The sequence below is a fragment of the Pecten maximus genome, chromosome 13 (assembly GCF_902652985.1).
Source record: "Pecten maximus chromosome 13, xPecMax1.1, whole genome shotgun sequence".
NCBI classification, from domain to species: Eukaryota; Metazoa; Mollusca; class Bivalvia; order Pectinida; family Pectinidae; genus Pecten; species Pecten maximus.
Window position 1 is genome coordinate 26682109 of NC_047027.1, and position 25535 is coordinate 26707643.

Consider the following 25535-nt stretch of genomic DNA (forward strand, 5'->3'; position numbering starts at 1 on the left):
GTCTGTAACTCGTCAGGCGGGAGATATGGGTCATTAGTGTGTCTGTCACTCGTCAGGCGGGATATATGGGTCATTAGTGTGTCTGTCACTCGTCTGAAGGGGGATGTGTGTCATTAGTGTGTCTGTCACTCGTCTGAAGGGGGATGTGTGTCATTTGTGTGTCTGTCACTCGTCTGGCGGTAGATATGGGTCATTAGTGTGTCTGTAACTCGTCAGGCGGGAGATATGGGTCATTAGTGTGTCTGTCACTCGTCTGAAGGGGGATGTGTGTCTGTCACTCGTCTGGTGGGGATGTGTGTCATAAGTGGGTCTGTCACTCGTCTGGCGGGGATGTGGGTCATTAGTGTGTCTGTCACTCGTCTGGCGGGGATGTGGGTCATTAGTGTGTCTGTCACTCGTCTGGCGGGTGATGTGTGTCATTAGTGGGTATGTCACTCGTCTGGCGGGGGATACGAGTCATTAGTTGGTATGTCACTCGTCTGGCGGGGGATATGGGTCATAAGTGGGTCTGTCACTCGTTAGGCGGGTGATGTGTGTCATTAGTGGGTACGTCACTCGTCTGGCGGGGGATATGAGTCATTAGTGGGTATGTCACTAGTCTGGCGGGAGATATGGGTCATTAGTGGGAATGTCACTCGTCTGGCGGGGGATATGAGTCATTAGTGTGTCTGTCAATCGTCTGGCGGGGGATGTGGGTCATTAGTGGGTCTGTCACTCGTTTGGCGGGGGATGTGTGTCATTAGTGAGTCTGTCACTCGTCTGGTGGTAGATATGGGTCATTAGTGTGTCTGTCACTCGTCAGGCGGGAGATATGGGTCATTAGTAGCAACATCCAGCAAAGTAACACCTAACACTCTCTGGCTTGAACTCCCCCTCGAACTGCAACTAACTCCTTGCACTCCACGAACTCCCTCTCTGAACTGAACTCCCCCTCCGCTCTCGCTTTCACCCCTTTTATACCAAAACCTAACGGAGCGCTACCGGAGCGCTACCGGAGCGCCACCGGAGCGCCGGAGCCCTGCCGGAGCCCTGCCGGAGCGGTGCCCACCTGTACCGGAGCCTTCCGCTCCGGTGACTTAAATGTGTAAATAACAATGTACATAACACTTAGAAAACAATTAGCCGCGAGTAAATGTTGACCATGTGTAATATAGATGGGGCATCGCTGGAGCTCCCAGACAGGTCCAGCCATTTGTAGTGGATAATAGGGATGAGAGGCGATTAATACCTCTCTGACAGGGGCAATAAACATGAACGGGGGCTGGGCAGACGATTACTGCCACGGGCGTGGTGAATTGATTACTTCACGGGATATCATCCCGACGTGTCCCTCCCATCTAATTACCAACGATCAACAGATTGACGGGCTATTAAAATTCCTAAAGCAAAGATGGTATAACAGAAAATCATAGAAAAATACTTCACTAATATAGAAAAATACTACACTTCCCCCTCCTTAGAAACACTGAACCTCCACTGTTCAGCTAACCACATTCTCGCTCGTTCTCTCCAAATGATAATGAGCAAAATATGAAATATGTACAGGATATACATGTTGTCTACATAACACATATCAAAAACTCTATAATTATCGCACGAAAAGATGGTCAAAATAATTGACCTGAATAAACAACCACTAAATAAAACTACAGCTACACTAAAACACATCGCATGGGCGTGCGTCGATGTTAACTACAATAACACATCGCATGGGCGTGGATACCCGTCGATGTTAACCATAATACTAAACTACATAAATCAGCAAAATGTTTATCTTACGATTCTCATATCTCGGTATTTATACACACCATTCCAGAACATACTGTGCAATTATTAGGGTAACGCACACAACTTATTTATCAATATCAGGAAAATGTATTTCTCAGTTCATGAATCTACACACGGCTTTCGTAACATACTATTAAATAACTTACACACACTTGCAAAGGTAAACATCCCGAAGGAACAGTTCAGGAGGTAAATGTTTTTTACTGTTACTGTTAATAATCCAAAGAATGTCACAGTTTAATGTTGGTAATAATCCAAGGAATGTCACAGTTTAATTTGATAATCCAGATGAATGTCACAGCTTAATCTAAATAATCCAGAGTCACAGTTTTCAATATCAATCCAAAGGAAAGTTACGGGAATGTCATAATTGTTACTTATTCCGCATTAAGTAGACAGATCTTCAAGGTAACATTGTGCAAGGTATTTGTTTATTGAGTTTCCTTCTCCGTCTAACACCTCCCGGTGATTCATATCCACTTTCGGGTTCTGTTTCTTGCTCTTCATTAAACTTGTGTGGTTGAATACGATTTGATGTATCCCTCATTAGCCGCTCTGTATCGTCAAAATCACTACAAGTTGTTGTTTCTTCAGATACATTTGGCTCCGGTTTACCGATGTCGGGCAATTTTTGGTACCGGTTCCGTTCATCGGCAGTGTTTGACCCGTCATTGGCTACGGGCTTTTTACGATTTTGTGGGCTATGGAGTGTTCGGTAATACCTATTGTACCTTATGTGTTTTTCCGTTTCCCGACAAGGGGATCGGATGTTTTCTCTGGTACAGTTGGTTATCCGACTATCCCCTCTTCACTTAACCGTGTTTGTCCGGCGATTACCTTGTATATTGGTCGTTTAACTGATTCGATCGGACCAAGACCTTCATTGTCCAAAACTACAGTTAAATATGTCTCGCCGTGCACCACCATCACGTGCATGGTTCCTCCTCGGCCTTTTCCTCGCACTCCACCTATTCCTGGGGAAACGTGGACTGTGGGCTCTCTGTTCCACGTCCGAAACAACGGACATATTAGGTCTTATAGTAGACTTGTTATATCTCCGTAGTTCTCTCTCATGAATTCGTATGCATTCCTCGTGCATAGCGTTGGTAACCGCCTCGGTTATACTTCTAGGTTTGGTTCTCCTAACCGCTAAGCGAAACTCTACAGACTCACTACATTTATCTAGAAAAGCCTGGAGTGTATGTTCTTCCACCAGATCAGGTTTGTCCCGATAGGCTCGCCGGTATAAATCTTCCAGGGCTTGGCCAAAATCTCGAAGTGATTCTCTCTTATTCCGGCGTCGTAGTTTGGCTTCAGCCACATACTTTTCTTTCATGGCTTTAAATCCAAATCTGTCATCCATTTTTTCCAACAAACGGTTATAGGTACGTTTGCATGACGGTTGGAGACCGTATACATATGATGCAGCCTGGCCACGTAACGTGCTCAATAACACACGCCTTTTCTGTTCCTCATTCCACATACTCAGTTCGACCAGATTTTCAAAATATTCAAGGAATTCTGGCCATATATCTGTACTTTTTCCAGTAAAAGTTCTCCGTATTGGGTATTCATGATGCCAAGCTCTCTGGAACGGAAAGTTACTGCATTGCGGGCATAGTTTTGCCTGGCGTCCATCAGCGTAAGGCACGTCATCAAGCCACTTCTCGTCTTCTGAATGATGACTGTCGTTATTAAACTCATTGTTTTTTCTTGACAGTCCTCTAATTCTGACAATTAGCACGGCTATGATACACAACACCAGACATAAAAGCCCAATATGTCCTGCTTGCCTAGTACGTCGCTGCAGGGTGTCGAGATTGAACACAATGATACTGGATACATAATCGTAGCTCCAATACACCAAATGCACAGCTAGTCCAGATAGTAATACTATTAGGGACAGTGTGCACATCACGAGCGAACAACAATCGTTTGTTGAGCGATCTCGACCGGACATGGTAACTTCTTTCAGTCCTTTATCATGACGGCTCCTATTCAGAGGAGTTCTAGCCGCCCGATACCTTCCAACTCTAGGTGTGCTGGTGTCACGTGGATAAAATGGCGATCCATCGAATTTTGAATCCGCCAAATGTTCGTTGATGAGAGACTTGTCCTGCTCCATAGTAAAAACTGGTGTGAAATGTCTCAACTGAATCCCACCGCTGCCACCAATTGTAGCGAAAATAGCCGGGGAACTATATACTCAAAGTCCCGCAGCCCTCGGTAGGTGTCCTCGAGGTAGCGTCAGACACCCGCCACAATACCCGAGTTTAGAATTAAATAGTGTGGGTCGTCGAGAAACACAATTCAACACCGTCGTAAAGTTTCAGTCTATGTATTCAGCAACATCAGCAGTGTACAGGGTATATATAAATGGCAACACCGCTTTCGCTTTCATCAGCATACGTAGCAACATCCAGCAAAGTAACACCTAACACTCTCTGGCTTGAACTCCCCCTCGAACTGCAACTAACTCCTTGCACTCCACGAACTCCCTCTCTGAACTGAACTCCCCCTCCGCTCTCGCTTTCACCCCTTTTATACCAAAACCTAACGGAGCGCTACCGGAGCGCTACCGGAGCGCCGGAGCCCTGCCGGAGCGGTGCCCACCTGTACCGGAGCCTTCCGCTCCGGTGACTTAAATGTGTAAATAACAATGTACATAACACTTAGAAAACAATTAGCCGCGAGTAAATGTTGACCATGTGTAATATAGATGGGGCATCGCTGGAGCTCCCAGACAGGTCCTGCCATTTGTAGTGGGTAATAGGGATGAGAGGCGATTAATACCTCTCTGACAGGGGCAATAAACATGAACGGGGGCTGGGCAGACGATTACTGCCACGTATGGCAAGCCGTTTTAACATTTAATCCCATTTCCTCTTAAGGGGATGTTTTTTCACTTAAGTGAAAAAGGAATTTCACTTAAGTGAAAAAAACATAATGCAAATAATTTATTCACCTTAAGGTGAAAAGAATTTCACTTAAGTGAAATTCTTTTTCACTTAAGTGAAATAAAACATAATGCAAATAAATGTTAAAATCCCTAAAGACAAAAAGTATTTCACTTAAGTGAAAAAAAATTATGTGCAGACATAATGCAAAATACTTGTCCCTTAAGTGAAATTCTTTTCATCTTAAGGTAAATAAAACTGACCAAATGTCCATAAAGTCACTCTGTCCTCCTATCCACCCCATGGTATAATGGAATGAACCCCTTGGACCTGTCAACTAAGATACAGCGTGAGTAAACTTTAACTTTGATACGTTCTTATCACTTATCATAAGGGAAATAAATAAAACATAGATTTAATGGAATTAAAACATAAGTGAAAGTAAATCATATGGGAAATAGTATTGATTTTACTAACAACAAATGAAGTAGAGAAAAGGTCTCGAATTGGTCAGAAATTAAACACCCAATGCTTGGTCAATAGATGGACTAGTCCATATCTGATTCATGAGAGTGGGTGTCCGATTTACTCAACAGCAGCATTTGCATTATGTTTTATTTCACTTAAGTGAAAAAGATTTTCCCTTAAGATGAATAAGATTTATTTCACTTAAGTGAAATTCTTTTTCACTTAAGTGAAATAAAACATAATGCAAAAAAAAAGTCTTTTAACCTTAAGGTAAAAAGTATTTCACTTAAGTGAAATAAATTTGAAGCATATTTTACCTTAAGAGGAAATGGGATTAAATGTTAAAACGGCTTGCCATAGCCACGGGCGTGGTGAATTGATTACTTCACGGGATATCATCCCGACGTGTCCCTCCCATCTAATTACCAACGGTCAACAGATTGACGGGCTATTAAAATTCCTAAAGCAAAGATGGTATAACAGAAAGTAGAAACATAGAAAAATACTTCACTAATATAGAAAAATACTACAGTATAGTATTAGAGTGAGTATTTGTTTTCTCGTTATACATGTATATGTACATGTAGATATTAAACCAGAGACACATATAAACCAATGATTACATATTATTGTCCTACTTCACAACATCCTAAGATTTTCCTGATGAGTTTAGAACAATACCGGAAAGAATTCATATTGTATTAGCACGTAAACAGCTACTCGTCTGTCAATACACTCCATGCTTTAGTGTGCAGATAAGACGAGTACGTACCTGTGTGCCTATCTTGAACAAATAAAAAATGAAGTGATATCACTTATGAATGTTACAGATTTGAATAAAAATATATGTTTGACGGGAGCTTATACTTATTATTTCTTATTGCACGTCCAGTGTAATAAAAGAGACTAAATAACAAATTAAAAAAAAAGAAGAGTTTCTATTTTTTTTATTCCGTATATATGTGTGCATGTCTTTTACTGTTTGGTTCGGTTTTAATAGCTCATGTCGATTTGTTATAATATGTACCGACTATAAATAAAGTTGGAATTGAATTGAATTGGATTGAACTGTACATTACAATGATACACGAAACATGTATACGTAGGCTAGTAACGTTTACCCTTTCGGAGCCTCAAATATAAACGATAAATCTGGGTCAGGTCTGCGTTTTGTGACAAGGACTTATACACACTGAAAATAGGTCAGATAATAACGTTGTTTTCGTGTGTTTACAGGATCGCACAGATCCAGCACGGCAAGGAGGTCATCTTAGCGGAGATTTTCTACTGTAACAAATTATGGCAACTTTTCGAATTCTGAGACTCGGGTTACGGAAATCCACAGTATCTGTGTACAGAGGACGCTTTCATCCCACCATTGCTGCTGTTGTTGTAAACAAGGATGGAAAATCCTCGTTAGTGACAAGGCCATTTACAACGTCATCAGATAGCGGACATCAACAGTCTACAAACTGGAGGAAATCGGCAGCTTTCTTTGGTGCAGCAGCTGGACTTGTGGGTAAGTTTCACCCCTGATAACTGACAGTTACTGGCGAATCGAATGTACCACATAAATGATATGCTAGACCAGAGACATAGTATATCTATATATGTCTCTGGCTAGACACTGCACTAACGTATAACAGTTCTGGAATATTTAATAAAATTAAATTTTTTAAAAAAATCCACACATAATCACCAGGCATGGTATTAGTCCGAATTTTCAAACGATCTTACTTCGTAGATATTATTATCAACATCAGAACCCATGCACGGGGGTAGGAGTTTGTGTCACTACAATTAATTTACTTGGCAATCATTTATCCTGGACACATGGTTGTGTCCTGTTTATGAGCAGTATCTTAGTAAATGGATGTACATGTAGATCTACACGTATCTTGGCAGAATGGATGTGTTAATATATAGGTTAGCTGAAGTGTCAACCTAGAGTTCATGCAGACTGATAGTTTTGGTTTGTATTATTTAACCACAGGTACATGTATACTTACCTCGTCTGTCATTCACTTATTAAAATATATATTGACAGACAATGCTAGCTAGTACAAATTGTACCTGCAATTTAACGTCCTTAGTAGATATTGACAGTTATGGGAATTTAAGGATGGCCCCTGTTGTGTGCAGGATCGATGCATATATATGTATGTGTGATGAGATCTAGATACACGTGTGTTTTGGGAGACTGTGGTATCTTGTGACAAAACTGCAAAACTGATGCTCAAGACTTACCATTTTAAAAGACACTGGTATGTTCCAGGTCAGGGGACAGCCTTCCTCATAGGGCAAACACTAAACTAAAGGCCAAGAGTTAAGTAGTGTCAAGGGAGACATTAGGAAGACAAAAGCTTTTTTTTAAAAAGAAGAGTGAATATTATGAATCATGCAATTCTGGCAGCAGGTACATTACTACCTGTGGACAGTTATGAAAAGTCCAGGGTTTTACACATTGGAATGTCATTATACCTATCCTGAATTGAATGTGTAAATAGATTCAATAAAAACAATCGTTGTTTCCTTATCTTAAATTTTTTTATTTTTTTTTTTTTTGAGAAAAATACATCAAAGTCAAAAACACAAACTTATTTTTGATAATAATAACTTGTAAATATTCTGAATATTGTATGCAAATTTGCTGAGACATGTACGTATATGTATACCTTTAACATTTACCTGTACCCATGGTATATATACAGGGTTAGACTAGTAGATTATATATAAGTTGTGTGGTATAATGGGCCAAGATATAAATAGATAAGGGCAAAAAAATAAACAAAAAACAACACAAGATTGTGTTATACCTATATATATGGTATTCGTCGTACAGTAAAATGTTATTACGTAATGTCCATTCCTTTATCAGTCAGATGGTAAAAAACTTACACTGTTTACCAACACTACAGATTCCATTGGTGATAAGTATTTTATCTGGCCAAGGTAAAACATAAAAAAAATGTGTGAAATATCAAAATTGTTAGCAGCGAAGGACCCTGTGGTTTTAAATATGGGCAAGGAGTCTGGTCAGAATCTTGATAATTTCAATTATACCTTAAGTTAGGTACAGTATACAAATTTAAGAATTCACTGCAGTGTTATTCCAAACACAAAAGTGCAATGATTGTCATTTATAATGTCCATGTCATCATGATCAGTTAAAAATATAATTGGTCATTTTACTTCCTGCTTTGCAGGGCTCAGATAGAATTTTTAGAACAACTAGGCACTGTGCCTAGTAACAATAGTACAAGCACTCGGCACTATTTGAAATCCACTTGGCACCAAATAGCTAACTTGTGATTTCATCTTGTTATAAGTTAAGACTTTTATATTGTATGTCCTTGTGTGAGTGCATACATCTTATCATGTCTTAATAATATATTTAGTTATAGAAGAAAGAAAACATCACAAAATTATCTTTTGTAAGTTTTTAATCTCATAGAACCAGTACCTATAAAAAGTGTCAACTAAGTATCTGCAAGATTGGGGCACTCTGTACAATATTAACAGTTCGTGATACTCCAACAATGTTATAGGTTTTACATGTACACAGCGCAGTCGGCAAAATCATTTCCGATAGAAAAAGGGCCGACCAGCAGCCTCTTATATTATAGAAGTACAGTTCATGATATCTTAAATGTCGGATTTCGTCATCCATTCTTTATGGAATTACCCTTCACCTTTCACCCTCACTTGAGTCGTAAAGAAACTAAACAGGAATACGCTGCAACCTCAAAAAACACATACGCACTCGCCACACACAATCGTGCATATCGCACGCACAGGAGGCAGTCCATCTGTTAAATGAATCAAACCAACCTAAACCAAACACTTCAGGGCTCCGATAAACCACTCGTCCACTCGTCTTGCCCGGGTCAAAACAGTCAAGTGCCGAGTGAACTGTTGGGTCAGACTCGTCCTAGTGCCGAGCAAAAGTTTAGAACACACAGTAATAAAACTGTGTCGAATTGTTACTAATCCAAAGACATTTTTTAAAAAGATTTTAATATCATAATATGTCGATAAGATGAACCATACACATACCTTAGGCTAACGTGACATGTGTTTACAAATGACTTCACTAGTACGGGCCGGGTCGTTCAAACGCTTGTAATTTACTAAAGCATGCGTCTGATAATAAAGCATCAAAGAGATGCTGTTAACAAACCAGTGCGCATGCGGGCGTTTCTTCACAACTTCCTTTACAACAACGAGCGAGCGGCTCGTTGATTTCCTTTTCAAAACAAACACTGACGAACGTTAAATGACGGTAATGAGGAAGTCCGACAAACTAGAGATCGAAATGACACAAGTGTTTGGTTTAGGTTGGTTTGATTCATTTAACAGATGGACTGCCTCCTGTGCGTGCGATATGCACGATTGTGTGTGGCGAGTGCGTATGTGTTTTTTGAGGTTGCAGCGTATTCCTGTTTAGTTTCTTTACGACTCAAGTGAGGGTGAAAGGTGAAGGGTAATTCCATAAAGAATGGATGACGAAATCCGACATTTAAGATATCATGAACTGTACTTCTATAATATAAGAGGCTGCTGGTCGGCCCTTTTTCTATCGGAAATGATTTTGCCGACTGCGCTGTGTACATGTAAAACCTATAACATTGTTGGAGTATCACGAACTGTTAATATTGTACAGAGTGCCCCAATCTTGCAGATACTTAGTTGACACTTTTTATAGGTACTGGTTCTATGAGATTAAAAACTTACAAAAGATAATTTTGTGATGTTTTCTTTCTTCTATAACTAAATATATTATTAAGACATGATAAGATGTATGCACTCACACAAGGACATACAATATAAAAGTCTTAACTTAAAACAAGATGAAATCACAAGTTAGCTATTTGGTGCCAAGTGGATTTCAAATAGTGCCGAGTGCTTGTACTATTGTTACTAGGCACAGTGCCTAGTTGTTCTAAAAATTCTATCTGAGCCCTGCACTTGTGTCATTTCGATCTCTAGTTTGTCGGACTTCCTCATTACCGTCATTTAACGTTCGTCAGTGTTTGTTTTGAAAAGGAAATCAACGAGCCGCTCGCTCGTTGTTGTAAAGGAAGTTGTGAAGAAACGCCCGCATGCGCACTGGTTTGTTAACAGCATCTCTTTGATGCTTTATTATCAGACGCATGCTTTAGTAAATTACAAGCGTTTGAACGACCCGGCCCGTACTAGTGAAGTCATTTGTAAACACATGTCACGTTAGCCTAAGGTATGTGTATGGTTCATCTTATCGACATATTATGATATTAAAATCTTTTTAAAAAATGTCTTTGGATTAGTAACAATTCGACACAGTTTTATTACTGTGTGTTCTAAACTTTTGCTCGGCACTAGGACGAGTCTGACCCAACAGTTCACTCGGCACTTGACTGTTTTGACCCGGGCAAGACGAGTGGACGAGTGGTTTATCGGAGCCCTGGCTTTGACTTATCTTGATTTTGTATGATCATTTATATATGCTTTTACATAAAAATGTTGAAAAAGCTTCATGAGATTCAGGGTAGACATGAAAAATGGTTACCATCATCCCAAGTACAGGGATCGACACTAACGGTAGACCGGAGGACCGAGGCCCCTAAAAAACAATGTCGGTCTTCTCGATTCTATTTTTTGGAGGACCGACGGTCCTCTTAATCTCAGAACCATTTGCTATCCCGCGGATCACAAAATCCACCAAAAAAACCTGAAATCGTGTGCGAAATGTTCATGCTGAGTTTATTTCTTGACCACGACCGTCGTCGGTAGAACGATGACCTAAACAATCCTGTAGGAAGTATTTCCGGTTGAAGTCAGGTGCGTATTATCATTGCTGATAACTGTTTAAAGTCTGAATCATTTGTACGTTTGTAATAAGGGCCCGTGTAAGTCAGTACGCTTCAAGCGTTTGAATAACAGTCTGTATCATTTGTACGTTTGTAATAAGGGCCCGTGCAAATCAGTACGTTTTGGTAACTATAATATTGTTTTATTTGTTTATTGAAAATATATATGTCAAGAATTCGTAGAAATTGTTTTGCCTTCATATCATGTATATTTGCCTTATGAATGACGGTATCATGGTTTAAACAGGAGATATATTATCGATTAATGTTCTTTATTCAGAAATCGGAGACCCCAAGGGAATGTTCAGTTTTTCAGCGGACAGATGGGCATGAGGTCATCCCAGTTTCCCTTGATTTGCATGAGGACCAAGCTGAGCATGAGGGGGAGGAAGAGGTAGATGAGGAAGATCTTCAGGAAGGGGCAACATTCACGCCAGATTCCCAGTCTGATGATGAGGATGAGGATCTCTCCAGGAGAGACCTTCTTGCTCTCCAGCAAAAGTCATACAGACTTTTCATTGAAAACTTAAGAAACTAGTTGAATATGGAATAACAAATACAAAAACTGAAATGAGCATTGTTTTAGTTGTTTTTTTTTTAAATTCTTTTCCTTTCAGCATATTTCCTCAAGCAATGATCAAGTATGATAGACCACCAAACATGTAATTTACTATGCAAACCATGTTAACTGCAAAAAATATATTTAAAAATATCTCAAATACAAAAGCTCCAAAATACACCAAAAATGGCCTAGAATGCACCACAGAGCATCTAGAAAAAAAATTTTTCCGGGGGGGCATGCCCCCGGACCCCCCTAGAAACTTACGACTCGCGCCTTCGGCGCTCGCTGTTCGGGCTCCACAAAATTACATACGGCCCCTTGAATATTTCTTTTAGGAGCCCTGTGGGCTCCTCTACCATTTCAGTTAGTGTCAAACACTGAAGTACCGTTAAAATTTCTGTAGGAGGCTTAGGTGAAGGTTTATTTCCATCAGTTATCTATCATTTGAGAATTAACTTTGGTTATCTATAGTAGACTGTTTATGTATTTTACCTTTGGTTATCTTGATAGACTGCCTAACTTTGGTTATCTTAATTAGTAGACTGCCTAACTTGGTATTCTTAATAGACTGCGTAACTTTGGTTATCTAGATAGACTGCCTAACTTTGGTATTCTTAATAGACTGCCTAACTTTGGTATTCTTAATAGACTGCCTAACTTTGGTTATCTAGATAGACTGCCTAACTTTGGTATTCTTAATAGACTGCCTAACTTTGGTATTCTTAATAGACTGCCTAACTTTGGTATTCTTAATAGACTGCCTAACTTGGGTATTCTTAATAGATTGCCTAACTTTGGTATTCTTAATAGACTGCCTAACTTTGGTATTCTTAATAGACTGCCTAACTTTGGTTATCTTGATAGACTGCCTAACTTGGGTATTCTTAATAGACTGCCTAGCTAACTTTGGTTATCTTAATAGACTGCCTAACTTTGGTATTCTTAATAGACTGCCTAACTTTGGTTATCTAGATAGACTGCCTAACTTTGGTATTCTTAATAGACTGCCTAACTTGGGTATTCTTAATAGACTGCCTAACTTTGGTATTCTTAGTAGACTGCCTAACTTGGGTATTCTTAATAGACTGCCTAACTTTGGTTATCTTAATTTGTAGACTGCCTAACTTTGGTTATCTTAATTTGTAGACTGCCTAACTTTGGTTATCTTAATTAGTAGACTGCCTAACTTTGGTAATCTCAGCAGACTTCTCAACTTTGGGAATCTTAATTACCAGGTAGTAGACTGCATTGCTTTGGTTATTTTAATAGACTGCCTAACTTTGGTAATCTTGATAGACTGCCTGACTTTGGTAATCTTGATTGACTTCCTAACTTTGGAAATCTTAATTAACAGGTAATAGGCTGCCTAACTTTGGTTATCTTGGTAACTGCCTAACTTTGGTTATCTTGGTAACTGCCTAACTTTGGTTATCTTGGTAACTGCCTAACTTTGGTTATCTTGGTAACTGCCTAACTTTGGTTATCTTGGTAACTGCCTAACTAGGTAATCTTGATAGACTGCCTAACTTTGGTTATTAATTATCTAACTATATAAGTAGACTGTCTATATATCTAACTTTGGTTATATTAATTAGTAGACTGTCTGACTTGGTTATCTTTGTATGTACAATTTTTGTATGTCAATACATCATATCAGTATACATCTCACGAGACTTTGGTTGTACGTATGATGCATGTTGAGACTGATACGCAGTTGACCCCAGCACCGCTGATGATAAAACTTCGATCACCCTCGTCAGCAATATTTATTTTCATTTTTGATGTCCATATCTATATATACTGTCAGAATTTGTATTAGCTTTAACTAGTCTTTGACAATTAAAAAAAATGGATATTTAAAAAAAAAAAATGTTATCTACAAATAATATATGTGAATCTTTTCATGATTGAGTCAACCTTAATTAATTTATGTTATTTCTTAAATCCAACTTTTATTTTAGATCCTAGTAGATTTTATATTGAGTTGATGTTAAGTTTACAAGGCTTACACCACTCAGACCCTGACCTTAACTAGATATGTATACTTTATCTGCCTAGCCTATATATAAAGCTACTTGTCCTCCATATAGACATATCATTGGTGGAGTACTGGATGGGGCCTTCAGCACAGGGGATTCGGTTATAATAAATATTACATGTTAATTGTTCTTGTTGAAAATTTCTATGTTTATTTATCTCTGTCATAATTACTTTGTACCGGGGGGGGGGGGGGGGGGGGGGGGGGGGGGGGGGGCACTTTACCATGACCGATACTCCACATCAAGAAGCTAATCATGAATTGATTTACTAATAAAAAATGGTGTTGGTTTTTTTTTTCAGGGGGGGGAGGGGGGGGGGGGGGGGGGGGGGGGGTGGGGGGGGGGGATCACTTTACCATAAGGTTATGGTAAAATGAAGCCTGTTACCATTATATTTTGCTAAAAGAATTTTTTTCACTAGGTCTTAATCAGGTAACTTATTAAGGGGGTAATTTCACCATAATAGTATTTTGACCCCGGGAGTAATTTCACCATGATTCAAAATACCATGCTACACCAGTAATGATGTTGTGCATGAAAGTTGCTTTTGTCTTTTGACTTATTTTGAAATACAATATATATATGTGTTTTGTTCAATTTTGCAGTAATTATGTATCGATCCCTTCGAATGACATACAATCATGTCTCCTGTTTGAATGTAGGAGATGAAGGAAGACATTCTGTACAAGTTGATATACTTTATTTCTTATCCAGGCCATAATGTATAAGCTGTTGAAGATATCTTGACCAAACTTGCAGTATGCCTGTATCACCTGAAGCTCAAGGTCAAAGATCAAATAAGTGCAATTTTTTCCAAGAGTTTTTATACCTTTTTTACCCACTGACAGAGAGAATCGCTGTCGTTGAATCATTGTGACATTGACCTCAAGGTCAAAGGTCAAATAAGTGCTAATACCAATTGTCACCACTGAGGAAGGGCATTGTTCTGTCATTGGATTATTGCAACTACAACCTCAAGGTCAAAGGTCAAATACAGAGTAACTTCTCAAAACTGTCCACCACTTGATACCATTCAAAATGGCATTGTACACCATTAATGTAATAAAAAAACTTCCCAATGCTGATCCCTCTGAATTCCACATTCTATTTTGATTTTTAGTCCAGAGTGGTTAAGATATACCCAAAATTACCTTTGTAAAGCCTTACCTGAGAGAACCTGACAGGTGTCTGGCCAACTGACTGTGAAATCAACACCTGTGATATCGATGATTGCGTGTTCATGAACCTTTGTCTTGGGGCATATATGCCATAAGTGTGTATTAGGTAAAAATTGGTACATAACACTTATGATTAGAGTAAAGCATCAAGATTTGTGTTCTCATCAAAACAGTCAAAATAAAACCAAATGACTATGCATCATGGAAGTGATATACAATGTCGTTTGTTTACCAAGAAAACAAGTAGAACTAGATGCCAGAGTTTCGACATCATAATCATAGCATGATATAGGCCCTGGACAGGTTAATTTCCAAATGATAAGGAAGCTAATAGTAGATAAGGCTTCATTATAAAATGTCAATATCCTGATTTAGGCCACTAGGAACTGATTCATGTTTGAGATTACTGTCTTATTTTTATTTGTAAACCATAAGTTTAAAATGAATTTAATATTAACTATTGTGCTTATTTAATTAGTTTGATTTTTATGAATTTTGTGTTCTAGGATTTCATTAACATACATAATATTAACACTGCTTCAGAGATACAAAATGTCATCTATTAATGTTATACCAGATCTATAGCTATCAAAATGGATCACTTCTCTATACTGAACCCTCTCTAAACCGACCAAATATTCATATACCTGGCATGATCAGTTTAGGGAAGTTCCTCTTCATCCCTTGACACTATAATACATATAGATATATATATATGGACCATAATTTTGAAAATCGTGCCAAGCCCCTGTGCTTCATCCCCTATATGTGCGAATTTTGTCTGGGTCATAACTTCATCACCATTGGGAATATCTTGATGAAATTTCAGTATACTTGTATTATCTAAAGCCTACATACAATGCACTGCCGTAAGGTCAACCTATTATCAAGGTCAAAGGTCAAAGTGCAGATTTTTTTTAACAATATCTTATATGGCAATAACAATTAAAGTGTTAAAGATATGTATCAAATGGAAGTTTCTTTATTGACTTTTATCATCCCACTATGGAAATGCACTGTTCTCTACTGTTCTTGGATCATTTTACCATTGTCCTCAAGTCATGTCAAAGGTCAATTGAATGCAATATCAAGGTCCCTTGTTGTGCATAATAAAATGGCTGACAGGCATTTTTCACCATTTCTAGAGAAATATTGGATGGAATAGGATGCCTGTTAAATCATATATTGCGCTGATTATCCCCATATCAGTGAAACCGGGGGTCCTATGGGTTTCCTCCCCTGTCCATCTGACTGTTGGTCTGTCTGTCCACTCAATTTTCCCCACTTTTCCTCAGCCATGCTTTAATGGTATGTTGGTGAAACTTGGTATGTAACTTCAGTATGAATAGCTAAACAAACTGTAAGGTTCGAGTTTCAGGGTTTTTGGGTTAAGGTCACTGTTACTATTTTTAGCTGGATTGGGTAGGGAATATGTATTGTTTTAGTAATACCCAGCTTGTTAATTCATCTTTAAGTACAACTAACAAACGATCAGTGTGATGGAACTAAAACAGATTCATGAAGAAACATGATTTGTAAAATTGGTGTATTATTGATTCTTGTAGGTCTGACGTTATATGCCAAGTCCCAGATAGACGCCCAGCTAGCTTCATCATCTGAGGAGCGTGAGGCAGGGTCTCTTGTTTCTGGCCTACCCACCTACACTCTTGAAGATGTTGGCAAGCATAAGACAAAGGACACCAGGATCTGGATGACCTACAAAAATGGAGTTTATGATGTTACAGAATTTGTGGCAAACCACCCTGGTGGGAGTAAGATCCTGCTGGCAGCCGGTGGGGCCATGGACCCGTTCTGGAACATGTATGCAGTGCACAAGAACAAAGAAGTATTTTCAATGCTTGAAGAACTTCGTATAGGAAACATCACTGAAATTCCAAAAGAGGAGGAACGGGATGCAAGCAATCCATATGCTAATGATCCAAAACGACACCCTGCCTTACGGCCAAGTTCCTCAACTCCTTTTAATGCTGAGCCTCCTCTTCAGCTCCTCCCAGACAATTTTCTTACACCTAATGACCTCTTCTTTGTACGTAATCACCTTCCAGTTCCAGATGTAGATCCAAAGACATACAAGTTAGAAGTTGGAATTGACGGAGCCTCTCGAAAGAAGAATATAAATCTCAATGATCTAAAGAATCGATTTCAGAAGAAGTCTGTGGCCTCCATTGTGCAATGTGCTGGTAATCGTCGTAGTGAAATGGTGAAGATCAAATCAGTTAAGGGACTAAACTGGGGCGCAGCTGCCATAAGTAATGCAGAATGGGCTGGAGTATGTCTCGATGATGTCCTGAAGTATTCTGGGATTGATATAGACACTGTCGATTGTGATCACATTATTTTTGACGGCTTGGATCAAGACCCAACAGGTTCAACCTATGGAGCGTCTATCCCGATTGAACTAGCTCGTCGTCTGAAGAAGGACATAATTGTAGCATACGAAATGAATGGAGAAGATATTCCTCGGGACCATGGCTACCCAGTACGAATCGTTCTTCCTGGAATTGTTGGAGCGAGACAGGTAAAATGGTTGTGCAAAATAACACTGTCAAAAAAGGAGAGTGATTGCCATTGGCAACAGAAGGATTACAAAGGGTTCCACGCGTCAATCGACTGGCATAATGTTGATTTCAGTACAGTGCCAGCCATTCAGGAACTTCCTGTCAACAGCGCCATCTGTGAGCCAGTTAATGGATCGAGTCTAGAAGAAGGTTCAACTGATGTGACAGTCAAAGGCTATGCGTGGAGCGGAGGTGGTCGTGGCATCGTCAGAGTCGACGTGACAACAGACGGGGGAAAGACATGGCATTCTGCAGAACTAAAACACCCAGACCAGCCATTATACAAGACATATGCATGGACACTATGGGAAGCGACAGTCCCACTGCCTGCAGACAAGAAGGATGTTGAGATTCAATGCAAGGCTGTTGACTCTTCCTATAATGTACAGCCAGATAACGTCGATGGAATCTGGAATCTAAGGGGTGTTCTTAGTAATGCTTGGTTCAAGGTCAACGTTCAAGTCCCAGGAGAGAAGGAAGAGGCAAAAAAGAAAAAGACATCTTGGTGGTAAACATCTGACATAAACATCAAAGGTAAACCCCAGAGGTCAAACCATAAGGACAAACCAAATGTTGAAACTGAGAGGTAAAATTATACAGGTCAAATGTCGGAGGTCAAATTATACAGGTCAACCCAAAGAGGTCAAATTATACAGGTCAAACACATCAAAACACAGAGGTCAAGTGATCATGACAGGTCAAATCATACACGTCAAACCATACACATCAAACCATACACGTCAAACCACAGAGGTCAAATTATACACGTCAAACCACAGAGGTCAAGTGATCATGACAAATTATACACGTCAAACTATACACGTCAAACTATACACGTCAAGTGATGACAAATTATACACGTCAAACCATACATGTCAAGTGATCATGACAAATTATACACGTCAAACCATACACGTCAAGTGATGACAAATTATACACGTCAAACCATACACGTCAAGTGATGACAAATTATACACGTCAAACCATACATGTCAAGTGATCATGACAAATTATACACGTCAAACCATACACGTCAAGTGATGACAAATTATACACGTCAAACCATACACGTCAAGTGATGACAAATTATACACGTCAAACTATACACGTCAAGTGATGACAAATTATACACGTCAAACCATACACGTCAAACTACAGAGGTTAAATTATACACGTCAAACCACAGAGGTTAAACCATGCAACATATATGTAGGTCAAACCATACAACATAGGTCAAACCATACAACATAGGTCAAACCATACAGGTCAAAATAAACATGTGACACCATATACACGTTGAATGTTACACTTGAATCTCTCATACAGAATAGATCATCCTTAAAATGGAAACTAACAAAACCAAAACAAAATCAAACTCTCCACTTGATGCTGCAGTCTCCCAAAATACACACGTACTCACCACACACATCTCTCATACAGGGTCTGCCATCTTAAATACACACGTACTCACCACACACATCTCTCATACAGGGTCTGCCATCTTAAATACACACGTACTCACCACACACATATCACATACAGGGTCTGCCATCTTAAATACACACGTACTCACCACACACATCTCTCATACAGGGTCTGCCATCTTAAATACACACGTACTCACCACACACATCTCTCATACAGGGTCTGCCATCTTAAATACACATGTACTCACCACACACATATCACATACAGGGTCTGCCATCTTAAATACACACGTACTCACCACACACATATCACATACAGGGTCTGCCATCTTAAATACACACGTACTCACCACACACATCTCTCATACAGGGTTTGCCATCTTAAATACACACGTACTCACCACACACATCTCTCATACAGGGTCTGCCATCTTAAATACACACGTACTCACCACACACATCTCTCATACAGGGTCTGCCATCTTAAATACACACGTACTCACCACACACATATCACATACAGGGTCTGCCATCTTAAATACACACTCACCACACACATCTCTCATACAGGGTCTGCCATCTTAAATACACACGTACTCACCACACACATCTCTCATACAGGGTCTGCCATCTTAAATACACACGTACTCACCACACACATATCACATACAGGGTCTGCCATCTTAAATACACACGTACTCACCACACACATATCACATACAGGGTCTGCCATCTTAAATACACATGTACTCACCACACACATATCACATACAGGGTCTGCCATCTTAAATACACACGTACTCGCCACACACATCTCTCATACAGGGTCTGCCATCTTAAATACACACATACTCGCCACACACATCTCTCATACAGGGTCTGCCATCTTAAATACACACGTACTCACCACACACATCTCTCATACAGGGTCTGCCATCTTAAATACACACGTACTCACCACACACATCTCTCATACAGGGTCTGCCATCTTAAATACACACGTACTCACCACACACATATCACATACAGGGTCTGCCATCTTAAATACACACGTACTCATCACACACATCTCATACAGGGTCTGCCATCTTAAATACACAGGTACTCACCACACACATCTCTCATACAGGGTCTGACATCTTAAATACACACGTACTCACCACACACATCTCTCATACAGGGTCTGCCATCTTAAATACACACGTACTCACCACACACATCTCTCATACAGGGTCTAGCTGCCATCTTAAATACACACGTACTCACCACACACATCTCTCATACAGGGTCTAGCTGCCATCTTAAATACACACGTACTCACCACACACATCTCTCATACAGGGTCTGCCATCTTAAATACACACGTACTCACCACACCCATATCACATACAGGGTCTGCCATCTTAAATACACACGTACTCACCACACACATCTCTCATACAGGGTCTGCCATCTTAAATACACACGTACTCACCACACACATCTCTCATACAGGGTCTGCCATCTTAAATACACACGTACTCACCACACACATCTCTCATACAGGGTCTGCCATCTTAAATACACACGTACTCACCACACACATCTCTCAAAAAGGGTCTGCCATCTTAAATACACACGTTCTCACCACACACATCTCTCATACAGGGTCTGCCATCTTAAATACACACGTACTCACCACACACATCTCTCATACAGGGTCTGCCATCTTAAATACACACGTACTCACCACACACATATCACATACAGGGTCTGCCATCTTAAATACACACGTACTCACCACACACATATCACATACAGGGTCTGCCATCTTAAATACACACGTTCTCACCACACACATCTCTCATACAGGGTCTGCCATCTTAAATACACACTCACCACACACATCTCTCATACAGGGTCTGCCATCTTAAATACACACGTACTCACCACACACATCTCTCATACAGGGTCTGCCATCTTAAATACACACATTCTCACCACACACATCTCTCATACAGGGTCTAGCTGCCATCTTAAATACAAACGTACTCACCACACACATCTCTCATACAGGGTCTGCCATCTAAATGACTATTATCAAACCCTCCACTTGATATCATTTTCACTGGTGGAGGACAAGATGTCGGCTATGAATCCTCTTCTTACTGTCTCTATAAATAGATAATAATTTAATCAGAGTAATTACTTTTTACTTATTTCGCTAGTAAAAACCTCTGGTTGTTCACTTTGATGGTTAAATCTTAGGACATTCTTACTTTGTTTTAGGATATTTTGATAATGTTATTAGTGTTAATTTTACAGCTCGATAGTAATGTTAAATATCATCTGGAAAGTATTTCTCTTATAATTAGCTGTACAGTTTATATTGTAAAGTAATTTAACATTGAAAATCAAGTACTCATATATATATATATTTCTGTTTTGAAACAAAAGATAGCAATTTTCATCTGTTGTAAAACTCAATAAGATCATGTTCTCTATCAACTACATATAAAAAGTTTAGGGAGCGCAATAGCTCAGACGATTAGTGCGCCGGCCACGTAACCTCAGGTGAAGATCAGAGGTACATGGTTCGACACTCCCTACCCATGTCGGTTTGTGTTTCTTGGGAAGCTGAGAAACGGGTCGGTCTGTGCTGTTGTGGTTGTGGCCTTGGGCAAGACACTTTACCCTAATTGCTCAGGATGGTATGTGACAGGCCAGGCCTCCGGTATGTTATTCACTACTGTAGTCACTGACTACTACAAGGAGACCCTGCCTCGAAATGACCCTGGCTGTTCACGGGGTGATAAAACCAGCAAACAAGCAAAAATGTAAAAAGTTTTTATAATTTTTTTTTTTTTTTTTTATTTCAGGGTCAATATCAAAGCAACGCATGGCCTGTTAGCAGAGTTATGTGAATGGCCAGATTGACAATGTCCGAAGAGAGTTTTGATGGAGAGTGATCATGTGATATTGATGGTAACAGTTCAACACACCTTATCATACTGTTATTCCTCTCTGAATGCCTGAAAACATAAAAACCGCATAGACACTATTGAAAGGCCATAGTCATATTTTACGTAAACAAAAATGCTTGTGTATATACAATGTACATGTACATACATGTATTAATGGATATGGTCTACTTATTGTTCGGAAGTCGGAATTTCCTTGTTGAATAACATGTACATGATATACTTGTTTTAATCTTTGTATCTTTTGAATTAACTCATATTGATAAGTTAATGTATATATTATTTCATGGCCTAAATGATCGATAATTTTAAACTACTCAGTATTGTCAATATGTAAGCTCGTACCTGTTTTTAGTTATCCAATTAAAACTTATGTATTTGTTAATGATATTTAATTACTTTCTAGATAAACAGTATTTTGACAAGGCAATGTGCTTTAATGAAAAAAAATATTTAGAATAAAGGTTTAGTATTAGTTTGTGAGTGAAGAATATTTTTTAGACCCAGTGTCTATAAAAATTGTACTTAGCAAGTAATCATTTTTTTAACATTATTTTTATGAAATATGTATTCCTTTTCATCATATATTAAAGTTTTTCTTTATCAGCATTAAAATTGTTAACACCAAGAACATCCCATTTGTATGGACATGCGTCGTAGGTAGACAATTATGTTTTTACGTTAACATATATATTTATTATATAAATAACTAAGTCAGCACTTATTTATGCTTTGCGTCACATCAAGGCTACGATAGTTGTAATATTAAAGTATAGCTAAAACAAGAAACTTTAAATGAAAAAAACGAAACCAGACACTTTATGTTATATAATGCTTTTCAATGCAATAACAGTAGAATCATTTGTAATGTATGCAGTTATGGCCAGACGCAGCTTATCCTGGTTAATTTCAGCGGTATAACTATAAATCAATATTTGGACATCAATGAAGGCATACCCTATGTGTTTTTTATGGAGGTTGTCTTGATTCAGTATTTTGTATGATGAAAGCATTATGCCAAAATGTGATTATGCGTATTACAGTTTATGTATATGTATTTTATTATTAGAACAAATATTTTGAATATACTAGTCCATCATTGTGCTAATCTTTGAAAAAAATATTAAAATTGAAAATGTTCACTTTATTTATAATACATTTTTGAAACAAGTTGTATCAACTTATATTAATCACACTTGTTGTGGGAAGAAAAAAAGAAAGAAAGAAACCGGAGTACCCAAGGAAAACCATCGGGCAGGTAACTCCATACCTTTTCACATCCGATCAGGAAAATCTAACCTCTACTGCCAAAGTGAAGGGCAAGTGTACTAGTGTTACCACTGTGTCACCCCACCACCCCTATATTCAAAATACTAAGTTTGTTGATATTTAAGCATGCCAAAAAACAAAACTGAAGGTACTAGAATTCCCAGGGGAAATGTTGAACAAAAACAAGAAAGAATTTTTGTTTTTATATTGGATTTTGAAAAAATATGAAGTTAGAATTTTTGTTTTTATATTGGATTTTGAAAAAATATGAAGTTAATATTTGAGCTTGCCAAAAAAAACGAACCTTACTAGAATTTTTCAGGGAAATCTTGAACAAAAGAAAAAAGTTTTCGATAAGTCTGGTAATAAAAAAGATGGTAGGATTTGTATTGAGGTTGTATTTTTTGCGATATGTTAGAAAAATCATTATTTTGTGCTATTTTAACAAAGGTTGAATATCGATTTATATAATGAATTTATATGGCTTACCTATGTAGATAACTTAATGCACTAAATAAAGAACATTTTTTGCATTTTTGTTTACTGGTGATGTTGCTTAAGAATATTGAAAAGATTTCGAAACTGTAATTTTTTAAACTATTTCACCAACAATTAAATACTACACTTCAGCAGTGAACAAACTTAGATTTATTTACCCGGTATTGATGTAAATATGTTGTGAATTAATATTCCCAGAATATTAATATACTGATTACTGAGTATGTTGACCTACTAAAGCTTTATATGCTTTAACAGTCCCACATTAACAGGAGACTATTGAATTTAAACAAAAGCTGAATCCCTCACGCCAACAGAACACTGACCTTACAGTCGATGAGACGAAGCCTTATTTGCCTAGCAGTAGGTGGAGTCATGTAGGTGGTAAACCTGTAACTAACTAAATAATCACAAGCTCCATCAGTTGACCATACTGCAAATGTTTTGAGTTAATCGTGGGACATTCAATATCTTTTTGATTTCATAATACCTAGTAGCTTTTATTTTTGTCAATATTGGATTATATTTTTTTTTTTTATTTTTAAATTTTATCTTGAAGTAGAATCCGGTCCCTGCGTTTACTTTTAATGAGAAAAGATTATTATTTATTTTTAAATGCATTCTTCACAACTGCTTGTTTTTGTTTTATTAAAATTTATGACTTATCATTGGCTATTGATTGCCTTTGATTTTAAAGATCACAAAGGTCATTGTCAACTAGAACTGATGTGGACTGATGGGTCCTAGAAGGACGAGACAACTGTAGGAGGGATTTTGATTAATTGTGGCCTCATTAATGAATCTGGCCCGAGTTTCCTCTGGCCCTGACACCATATACCAGACATGGTGTCAGGGTCAGAGGAAACTCGGGCTATATTGTATCCAGCTCTTATATCCTGTGTGTCATTGTGCAATCCTTTGAAATAACATGAGCAATTAATAAGGTAATTAGTTATAGTTAGATGACAATAATGTCAGTCAAAGTTGAATTACTTTTAATTTTTATCCGCTGTATAAAGAATTTGTCACCTTTGGTATGCTTGTCAGACACACATATAAGCTTAAATCACATTTGCCTGTGCACTCTTCTTACAAAGAGAAATTTCTGACTGAGAATAGATTTAGGATATGCTATTGCTTGAAAATAATATTTGCAATTGCATCTACCTAAAATCCCAAGAAAAATACAAAAAAAAAAAATAAATAAATATTGTCAAAGTCATGAAATGTTTTATATGATCTGCTGTCTTTTTAGAAGCCCTACATCTTATACAGTTTCTGATAAGTATTTGTTATACACATTTGTGTAGGAATAAAAATACATGTATATTATCTGAAACTTATTTACTAATTCCTGAACTTTGCATACCTGTACAAATAATATTTCATTTAGTATTCCTGTGTTCATATCAGGAATCTTAATTTCGCGGGCCCTGATATCTTATAAGCTGATATCTAAATTGTGTTTGTAGAAGTTTGTGGTATACAAGATCGAAGAAATCAGAATTATGTGTGAAATTTATTAAGATTTAGTTAAGTTGCACATGAAACATAAAAGGTTGTTATGTACATGTATGGTTTGTATGCATAGCTGAAATATCATTGGTAAGTTTCAAAGCTAAATTGAGTTTTGTGCTGTGGTGATCCTGTATAGAGTGTGAAGAAGTTGAAATATTCAAGAATAACAGTTATATTTTATTTTTGCATATGTAACAATGTAAGATCAAAATTAATATCAAACTTGATTTTATAAAAAAGTTCATACTTACAATAATGTAAGCTTGGCTACATATGGGCATTTATATCACAGTACAGTTGTTCAAGTTGTCTCCCCTTGAACTTAGAAAAGTTGCCAATACATTGTGTTAACTATATATAAAAGTGCTATTGTACAGGGGATTGACATATGTATTGTACAGGGGTTTGTGACCCAGAACATTGACATTGTACTGGGGTTCGTGACCTACAACATTGACATTGTACAGGGGTTTGTGACCTACAACATTGACATTGTATTGGGG

The 25535-nt window shown here is 38.2% G+C and overlaps 2 protein-coding genes across 2 annotated transcripts; both read left to right on the forward strand.

Moving 5' to 3' along the window:
* Positions 1 to 6354: 6354 nt before the first annotated feature.
* LOC117340777 (sulfite oxidase-like) lies at positions 6355 to 24723 on the forward strand. Its single transcript, XM_033902549.1, has 3 exons — positions 6355 to 6672; positions 16347 to 17894; positions 21646 to 24723. Exons 1-2 carry the CDS (start codon positions 6453 to 6455, stop codon positions 17870 to 17872), a joined length of 1746 nt encoding a protein of 581 aa, XP_033758440.1. The 5' UTR covers positions 6355 to 6452; the 3' UTR covers positions 17873 to 17894; positions 21646 to 24723.
* LOC117340778 lies at positions 18683 to 20979 on the forward strand. Its single transcript, XM_033902550.1, has 2 exons — positions 18683 to 19297; positions 19345 to 20979. The coding sequence occupies exons 1-2, from the start codon at positions 18704 to 18706 to the stop codon at positions 19921 to 19923; spliced, it is 1173 nt and encodes a 390-aa protein (XP_033758441.1). The 5' UTR covers positions 18683 to 18703; the 3' UTR covers positions 19924 to 20979.
* Positions 24724 to 25535: the final 812 nt, after the last annotated feature.